The 9385-nt window shown below is 40.9% G+C and overlaps 2 protein-coding genes and 1 non-coding gene across 3 annotated transcripts; all 3 read left to right on the plus strand.

Annotated features, from left to right (window-relative positions):
- Positions 1-71: 71 nt before the first annotated feature.
- On the plus strand, positions 72-4668 carry il13ra1 (interleukin 13 receptor, alpha 1). The gene is made up of 11 exons (XM_086058677.1): positions 72-216; positions 247-407; positions 1797-1924; positions 2013-2169; positions 2706-2805; positions 2908-3074; positions 3138-3268; positions 3346-3487; positions 3726-3822; positions 3918-3996; positions 4071-4668. The coding sequence occupies exons 2-11, from the start codon at positions 323-325 to the stop codon at positions 4194-4196; spliced, it is 1212 nt and encodes a 403-aa protein (XP_085914803.1). The 5' UTR covers positions 72-216; positions 247-322; the 3' UTR covers positions 4197-4668.
- Positions 4669-4798: 130 nt separating this feature from the next.
- On the plus strand, positions 4799-8817 carry LOC147159427 (uncharacterized). Its single transcript, XM_086058678.1, has 10 exons — positions 4799-5303; positions 5727-5872; positions 6047-6170; positions 6245-6344; positions 6430-6617; positions 6700-6833; positions 7454-7577; positions 7651-7747; positions 7817-7889; positions 8010-8817. Exons 1-10 carry the CDS (start codon positions 5231-5233, stop codon positions 8115-8117), a joined length of 1167 nt encoding a protein of 388 aa, XP_085914804.1. The 5' UTR covers positions 4799-5230; the 3' UTR covers positions 8118-8817.
- On the plus strand, positions 8404-8477 carry trnar-ucu (transfer RNA arginine (anticodon UCU)). Its single transcript has one exon. It is a non-coding gene; the product is annotated as a tRNA-Arg (tRNA).
- Positions 8818-9385: the final 568 nt, after the last annotated feature.

Consider the following 9385-nt stretch of genomic DNA (forward strand, 5'->3'; position numbering starts at 1 on the left):
ATCAAAAAAAAAAATCACAAAATATCGCTGTGTCTTAATGTAACAAAGTGTGAGTGCATTTTGTGCGTTTGCATTGTGGGCGGTGATTGTGTGTTGGGAAATTGCCGAGATGGACAAGTCGTCACTTTCCACACATTCACCACCCACACAAGTTCCCGGCACACAGGTTAAAGAACTTGTGTACTCTTTTCCACCTATTTGTCCCGTTTCCCTCAGGTTTTCCTACTATTGTCCCGTTTCCCTCAGGTGTTCCTACTATTGTCCCTTGACGATTTAAAACCTGACAACATTACTTGGATCCGAAGACGTCAACGCGCAAAACATGCGGAAACAAGCGGAGAGTATGTGTTTAATTCTGGCTCTTTTGTTCCACTCGTCCATGCCGTTTACGCTGCACGGCGAAGGAGGTAAGACATAGAAAGTGTTATTTGTGTCAAGCAAACACTTTAAAGCGAAATCTTGACTTTGTTTTGTTACTTCCGAAAGAAGCGAACTGTGTTTATGGCACCAAAGTACAAAACAGACGCCTTACTGCGCACTTTTTCCGCTGACCGAAAACAAATACTAGATCGTTGGCTATCACTGCTATAAAAACCTGAAACGCATGCATTTGCACCGAATGTCAGTAAACAAGTCAAATGGATAATTCTGTCGTTTGAAAGAAGCGCAACACAGTTACAGCGTTTTGAGAAGGGCAACAACATGCCATGTCATTTGACGTAACAGTAAACGGTTTACAAAAATGAATACATTTAAATGAAATAAATAGGAACGATAGCTTTTAAAAACTGAAATAAATGAATGTTGAACATGTAAGTGTACTTTTACAGAGGAACACTCCTGCATTTTTTTGGATACAAAGTCATCAATTAAAGTCATGATTAGACAAATCCTATGTGCAAAGAAAGAAAGGAAAAAAAAAAAGACAAATCCTATGTGCAATGTCTTAATTGACACTCTGCCAATGATGAGCGGAGGAAAGTAAACAGCTTGATTTTCCAAAAGCAATTCTAAGGGCAATCCACAGATTTGGATCGAGTTTAGTAGAATAATAACTACTGCAAGATGGTATGGTGTTCCACAGGGTTCAATTCCACGGCCTCGCTTAATTAGTTTCATTGTATCTGCTCCATCCAGGTTGCATCTTAGAAAACAGCAGTGGTTATTTTAAAGTGCTCTTAAAATATAGAGTTGAGTTAGAATCGGTGTCCTAACTGCATGATTTGCAATGCCAAGTTGAACAATTCTAGTCCAGCACAACTAGCTATCTAGCTAAATTCATAAAACACTTTCTTCAACTGCGTGGAGATGGAGAATACAATAACACAATGCTTTCTGAATTCAAGGTGAAGAGAGCCAGATTTGATGAAAAGGCTTCTCTCCCTGTTAATTTTGTTTACCAGTAAACCCTTTAACACAGTATGTCTTCTTGAATTAGAGAAAAAAAAAACATTATTTTTTAAAGGGTGTGGTTAACGCACATTGGATAATGGTGGGTTTCACAACCTCCAACAAGGTTAAGAACCACTTGTACAACTATGTACAACAATAACAACATATATTGAAAGGATATAAATTGATAGAGGCAAGAAGTGATTGGCTTACTGTAGGAAGTATTTTGGCAGCTCACAATGCCCTGAGCATCTGATACTTCCTGGCCAAGAAGAACATCGCGAGAAACCTCCTAAGCCACCTGACCTCAGGCCATTTCCCTTCTCCTTCCCAACCAAGTTGTTCATCATGAGTCAAATGGTCGTTGACAGGTTCCTCTTTTTTTTAATGTTCTTTCCCAAAAGATCATCTTCCTCCACCAACGGAGCTATCATACGAGTGGCTCGACCCGTTTACGGTGAACGTGTCTTGGCAGAGGCCTAACGAGCTGCCGGACCGCTGCGACGTAAAGTACAGATATGGGCCGAAAAATGTAGGAGACACTAACAGAAACGATTTAGACACTTGAGGTGTTACATGACTCAAATGTAGCCATGTGTTGTTGTTGTTTTTTACAACAGTATAGCACAGTGAGGACAAACTTCATAACGACTTTTCTGACGGATGATGCCGGCTCTTCTCGCTGGACCGTCAAAGTCCGAACTGCCGAACGGCAGAACTGCGGAAAGGGCGAGAGCGTGTCTGCTTCCATCGTCATTGACCCCCTCCAACCTCCAGGTACAGGACACCAGGGTGGTTGTGATTTGAAATTACAATTGAAAGACTAAATAACAAATTTTCATTCAAATTAAATGAAAATGAATATTTATTTTCATAGGTGGCAAATCCAGATCCAGAAAGTAAAAACCCTGCCACAGTTCTTTGGCTTTAGCACCGGGCCCTAGCTAGCTAGCGCCCTAGCTAGCTCCCCGAGAGCTTGTTTACCTGCTAGGGAGCTAGCTAGCTAGCACTTGGGGCTAAAGCCAAACTGTCTGGAACCAGATTTGGCTGTGAATGACAAGCTTTTTCATAGTCGACCTCATTGAGATAAATGATGTCATTGATATGTTGATATATGTTTTTCATGTGACGTTGTTACTGTTATCATTTTTGGTCAAGTATTTTCCTCATTTGTAGCATAAAGCTATGTGATTAGCACTTAGTCCACATCAACTTATGATGTTGACGAGTCAACTAATGGATTCAAGACAACGACACGGCACCTTGAGGTTGATTCCTTCCCGTCACTGGTTGTTTTTTTTTGGACTTGACAGCGCCTCTGGTCACTGACTTCAAATGTTTTCTCCGAGCAACGAGGATGGATTGTTCCTGGATCCCGAGCGATCCCTCTGTTAAATTGACTCTCTTTTACAGGTGAGGAAAAAAGACAACATGTATGTAAGCTGAGTAAACATGAAGTAAACATGTATTTGGATCGTGTACGCATGCCTTGATGCCTTTTTCTGGTCAGCGCAGGTCTTGCGGCAGCGCTGCAGAAATCCGACAAAGTTTGAAGGAATGCAAGAAGCCTTTTCGCCACGGGGTCAGGGACGGCTGCTACCTGGGCGCTGACTTACTCTCCGAAAACGTCTGCATGCTCATGAGAAGCAATGCTTCGATGAGAACGTTTCAACCTAAGAAAGGTCTGTTCTGATGTCAAAGTACACAATGGAAATGTTCTGAAGTCGTGTGCTGCTTTTCCTCAGTGGTTGATCCTCCAAACCTGCATGTTAGTGAGGAAGGTGACAAGCTAAACCTGAGTTGGGTGCCACCGGAGGTGGGACCAGACTGCAGTTGGACCTATGAGTTGTGTTACAGCAAATGCAATGATAACGAGGTATTTTTTTTTTTTTTAGAAAAAAAAATCTGCACACGCTAAATTTATTAGTGAATTTGCTCATCTTGATTTCCAAGGAATGCCAGCGCGTCATTCCACATGGAGAGCTGAGACAGATTGCCTATGATAAAAACTGCCGTTATGTGTTCCGTTCCCGGGTCACAAGTGGCCACTACTGCAATAAAGTACAGAGTGACTTCAGTGCAGTTGTAGTTTATGGTAAGGAATCAACTGTCAAATTGACAAATTTATCAGCCAAACAGACTGACCAATTTTCGGTTAAATTAGAGGACAGATATTGATTTTTTATTTTTTTTAATACACAAACTGAGAAGGACCGCCTGTCCTGACCCGGATAGATGGACGTAAACGTTCTTCAGTCGGTGCTCAGACCGTGTATTTTTCTCCATTGAAGTACATAAAGATTATTATATAGATTGTCTTCTTTCTCTCACAGGAGTTAATAAGACCAGAGTGCCACTGACAGCTGTGGCTGTTACCGGCGCCATCATCATGTCCGTCGGCATCCTTTTGGCCTGCTATTGCTTCAGGAGGTGGGTTGTATAAGTGTGTGTGCCAAAAACAGTTTCCACCACTCTTTTGAGGTCATGTCTAAAACTGTCATGTTGTGATGTCTTTGTCAACACAGCGCCATTCTTTTCCCTGACATACCCGATCCATCAGCAATATTAAAGGACATGATGATGAGCGGAAGCACGGAAATTAAAGTAAATAAAATGATTTGAGTCAATTATTCTCTGACGAACCAAAGCACTAACTTTTTTTCTTTTTTTTTTTTAAGGCTTCCACCAATTTTTACACGCCTGTGCCAGAATCCATACAACCCTGCAAAATTATGGGCGCTCATGAACTCATCACCCCTGCTGAGCGAATAAAACACAACCCGCAGGATGACCTACCATGTTGATGAGCAGCTCAAATGGTCCAATATTAGGACAAGGAAATGGACCTTATCATTCACAAAGACTACTGCCAGTCATGGCATAGAACGGCGGACTTTTTTTTCCCATTCTCCTTCAAGTAGAGTTGTGACTGCTGTAGGAGGAAGAAGCAAAAAGCTGCTGGAAGAGTTTACATATGGATGAAACACACACACACACAAGAGATTGTTTTCTGCATCTGTTTAACTTGCACTTTGACTTGATTTGTTCAACTCAGGAAAGCTTTTATTGTCGTTACAAACTCTACGTCGTTCAAAATGAACAGAGCTGTAATAACCCGGTTTTCTTTATTGTTCACTTTACACTACTCGACCCACTGTTCTAGAAACTTGTGATCAACACGATTTTTTTTTTTTTAAAGGGGCTCGTTTTCCAAATGTTCTGTATCAATAGCACATGCTTTGACGTTTAAAAAAAAAAAAGTGAACCTGATAAAAATCGGTTGAGAAATGAGTTTTGATTCATTTTCAATGTACGTGCATTGCCTTTAATGGGAAGTTGCCCCACCAACGTGGCCGGCACGCGGGCCCAAAGGGCCTCTTTCGCTTCCTTATTTTCCACCAATCACAAGCACGCTCGAGTACAAGTTGACTTCAAAGACACTCGTAATTCGGAAGTAAAAATCTTATTATTCCAATGCCGTTAACGCTAATTTTACGCACAACTGTCTCTAGCCAAATCCTAATATGATGCATAATCTATGTTATAATTATATTTTATATATCATTTACTCATCTTTAATGGGGAAAAGAGACAAATGGTCAGCACTGCGCTGAGGGCAAGAGTGGGGGAAAACTCCGCCCATTTCTCCTGCAACGCTTGCTTGCGCTTTTCCCTTCCTCTGAAACCGAAACGGATACATTGAGCGAGTAGCGAGTCAGCGACATGACAACTCGTCCTGAAAAGTTTCATTGTCGATGCGGCTGGATTACTGTGTTAAAAAAAAAAATCAGTGTTATGAGACTTTAAAAGATCGTTGTTGTTTTTTGTCACAAAGACGATGTTTTTGAAAAGTTTGCTTTTATCCGTAGCAGTTTGCTTCTTGGTTGAAGTCGAGCCTCAAACACAAATAGGTAAGAAAGTGAATTTGTACTTTAATATCTGTTTCTCTGCGTCCGCGTATGTCCAAATCTTTATTATGTTTTGCTGACAGCCTTGGTGACGTCACACCAGTTTACCTGAACAGCCGCCGTGGTTTAACTGTCTTTTGTTTGTTTGCTTGTTTGTTCGTTGCTCTTCATGTCTACATATCGACGCAAAGGAGCCCAACTACCAAGAAAAGGAAGGGAGGAAGTTTCAAAACAAAAATAACTTTTTGGAGACTCATAGTTTCCCAATTTCGCAGTCAGTCACATCCAAAATAAATTATTTTAAATAAGAATGCAATCAATCCCATTTTCATCCACATCACACTTGAGTTTAACGCCTAAGTTATTAAGGGGATGGTTTATTTATTTTTGTATTTTATTTCCTTGATCCTGTCCTCTCCTTTTTAGGCAAACCTTTGCCACCATACAACTTAACCCTTCGATGGCTGAGCAACTTTGAGCCCCAACTGTGGTGGGGCCACGAGCATTTGCCGCCTAACTGTAAATATACAGTGGTGATGAGAACAGCAGAGCCGAACAGTAAGGAAGAGAGTGTAAGTAAATGAAAGTCCGAGTCAGCAGTTTGTTGTTCACAAGCCAAAATGGCGTACAACACTCAAATCTCCTATCGGAAGGCCTTTTGACAAGCCAAAATGCAAAAATTACTTTCCGTGATTCCCCCGGAGCTGTAACCTGATGACTCATATATTGATTTGTTGTTGTTTCAGACTCATCAAACACCTCCTTCATGCTACAACCATGCAATGGAGGGGGGGTCCCTTCTTTTCTCTGTTCAGACTACCTGTAACCACACAAATAGCGATCCCACCTACCTCAATGTTACATATCCAGGTAGAGTGCAAGCCTTCAAGAGATATTTTTTGACTTATGACCCTTATGATTATTATTCACTTCCTTCCACTCAGAGCTTGTTAGTAATGTGCAGTGCGGCATCATCTCGTCCGTGCTGACTCGTTGCTCCTGGGTTCCGCTCTGCTCTCCTCCAGATTTCGCTTTCTATTATCGGTATGATTTTTTTTTTTCCTCCCTCTTTGCTGAGTAAGCATGCTGTGATTATAGTAACAGTTCCGTTATTTGTCATCCGTGTAAGATTAGACAATGAGGTGGAGGATGTGCCTTCCGGTGCCTTGTCAGAGTGTTCGCGGTACACACTCACCGAAGGCGTGAGGACGGGCTGCCATCTGCAGTCCAAAGCCCACGAGTCCATTCACATGTTGTTTAACGCCACCCTGAACGAGGAGCTCGTCAGGAACACCTTTAAGGAGAATCTCGTGCAAGGTGGAGACACGGTCTCGCATCTCCTCCACATTATTCATTCAATGTGTCAATATTTGACCCTTTGACGACCTTCCCTGCTCAGTGACGCCGCATGCTCTAAAATGGAACGCTAGCAAAGTTGCAGGCAAATTCAACCTGAGCTGGATCCCTCCTGATGTCTTACGTCTGCCTCTTTGGAATTTCATCATAAATTACACTGAGTGCGATTATGAAAAGGTAAGAAATGTTGCTGTTGCGACTGCTTTGACAAAATCTGGAGATTTAAAACAAATGTCCAAGTTGTCACAGCCCAAAATGTTACTTTATGAATATAAAAAGCAAAATATCAACAAAAAGAATAGCACAAAAAAAAATACACACATTGCCATGTGCTTAACTCATTCACTGCCATTGACGGCTGTAGACGTCAAAAATTCATTTGAACTATTTCTAGTTTAACATTTTTTTCCCCACTTTTGTTAACAAAAGTATGAAAACCTAGAATTTGTTTTTGTATTAGAACAGATATATAATTTGTGATTAATCGTGAGTTAACTAGTTTTTTAATTGTAATCGGCCGACGGCCCTAATTTTTTTAATGATTTTTTTCTTTAAAAAAAATTATTAAAAATATATTTTTTTTTTAAAGAAAAGGTTATTAAAAATTAGGGGCATCAGGCGATTAAAATGTATAGTCGTAATTAATCGCATGACTTCACTAGTTAACTCATGATTAATCACAAATTTTATATCTGTTCTAAATGTACAAAAAACAGGAAAAAATAGTTTAAATTTTTTTTTTTACGTCTTTAACTGTCAATGGCAGTGTTAATTTCCCCTTTCTAATCTCATTTTAGGTTAAAAGGGTCCAGGGAAAGACGTGGGAACTAATGGAGCGGGTGCCTCACTGTCAGTACTGTATGACTCTTAAAGCAAACAGCGATCGCGGCGACACGGAATGGAGTGATGTCAAATGTTTTGGTACGTTGTAGGGAAAACAAGGAGCTTTTTGGGAAACCTGATCCGTGCTGGTTTACATGCGCTTCCTCCGCAGAGGCAGACCAAGATGCAAACGTCATGTTGTACGCTGCCATCATCATCCCTCTACTGTGTGCTGTCCTCGCATTCCTGATGTGTGTGTGCTGCAGAAGGTGGGTTGAAGGCATCGTTTTTTGAGACTTTAAACCCGACATGGGCCTACATCTTCGTTCTCTGTGCAGGAATCAGGAACACATCTTTAACTCTGGGCCAAAACCTCGGGATCTCATCAGCGATATTTGTAACAACAACATGGTACAGTCATGTTAAAATATGAACAGCACAATGAAAGTCATTCCACCACTCTATAAAACATTCAGTATTGACATGATTCAATAGAATAACATTTTTCGTCATCTCTGTCTCTCTTTTTAGAATGAGAAACTTTACAACGTGGAACAGGAGGAAGTGGAGTGCCAAATCAGTGTGGTGACAGAGCAACAGCAACAAGCATACGCCACACGTTTGAGTCATCTAAACTGAATTGGGTTGCATTTCATTTTTTACGAGTCTAAAATGTATTTTAGCCTATACATTTTTTTGAAGTTGTCTTTTGTAGAATCGGCTTCCATTTACAGCAAAAGCAAACTGCGTTTTGGGGAGGTGTCAACGGTTGTGAACGCCACAGTGCCCTCAAGTGGCTGTTTGCGGTACTACAAATATGGCGGCTCAGACTGGTCCTGATGCTGCACGGATGGAGAATGAGCCCCGGTGATGTCTCGGATGCGCTTACGTACAAATTGTGACTCTACGCCATGATTTTGACGCAGTCTCTGTGGCGCAATGGAATAGCGCGCTGGACTTCTAATCCAGAGGCTCCGGGTTCGAGTCCCGGCAGAGATGAGTCACTCGGAACCGCCTTAATTGTGTTTCGGCGGTCATTTTGCATGGGATGCAATTTTTGGTGCTTTGGCAGGCAGGGAACATGTTTGAATACATTAGACTGCCGTGGTGGACATGACTGATGCCACATCAAAAAATTTTCCATTTAAAAAAATATATATATCAGACAATATATATTTTAATCTACACATACAGCTAAAGCAATTAAAAATATGACAATAGATTCAAAGATTACGATTTAAATAAAATGATGTTTTGTCGTTTGTTCTTACCATAGAATTAACATTTAGATGTATACCAGTGCCTTATTATCTCAATAAATGACAACATCCGAGCAGAATACCCAAATTTCGTGTGTGAGAAAAAAAACAAAAACAAAAATGTGCTGTCTTCACATGAGCAGCAAGACGACGGCAGGGGGCGCCCGAGGATTAGGTTCTACAGTCAGCTGCCGAGCCAAATTGTGCAAGTAATCTTGATGTGAGCACAATCACCAACACTGTATTTGTTTTGCTCAGTCGTCATTGGTGGATTTGTCTTGTAACCCTCCCTGAGATTCCCCCAAGTTTCGACATCAACTTTGCATTTTGGACTCTCGTCTTTGGCTACGAGAGGGCTATTTCAAATGTGGTTCTGATGACGTCACTGGAACAGAAAGCGAAGGGGGGATTTGATTTTGAAATAAACTTTATTAGTCATTTTCAACTGTATAGGCTACTGTGAAAGTAAATGCCTAATTACCCGAAAAAAACTAAAACAAAAGGTCATCTGCATATGTTGCTAGGACAACACAAACTAACCAGATATGATGACGTCACTGGAACAGAAAGCGAAGGGGGGATTTGATTTTGAAATAAACTTTATTAGTCATTTTCAACTGTATAGGCTACTGTGAAAGTAAATGCCTA

Source organism: Leptonotus elevatus, chromosome 17, assembly GCF_054856555.1.
Source record: "Leptonotus elevatus isolate MCC_2025b chromosome 17, RoL_Lele_1.0, whole genome shotgun sequence".
NCBI classification, from domain to species: Eukaryota; Metazoa; Chordata; class Actinopteri; order Syngnathiformes; family Syngnathidae; genus Leptonotus; species Leptonotus elevatus.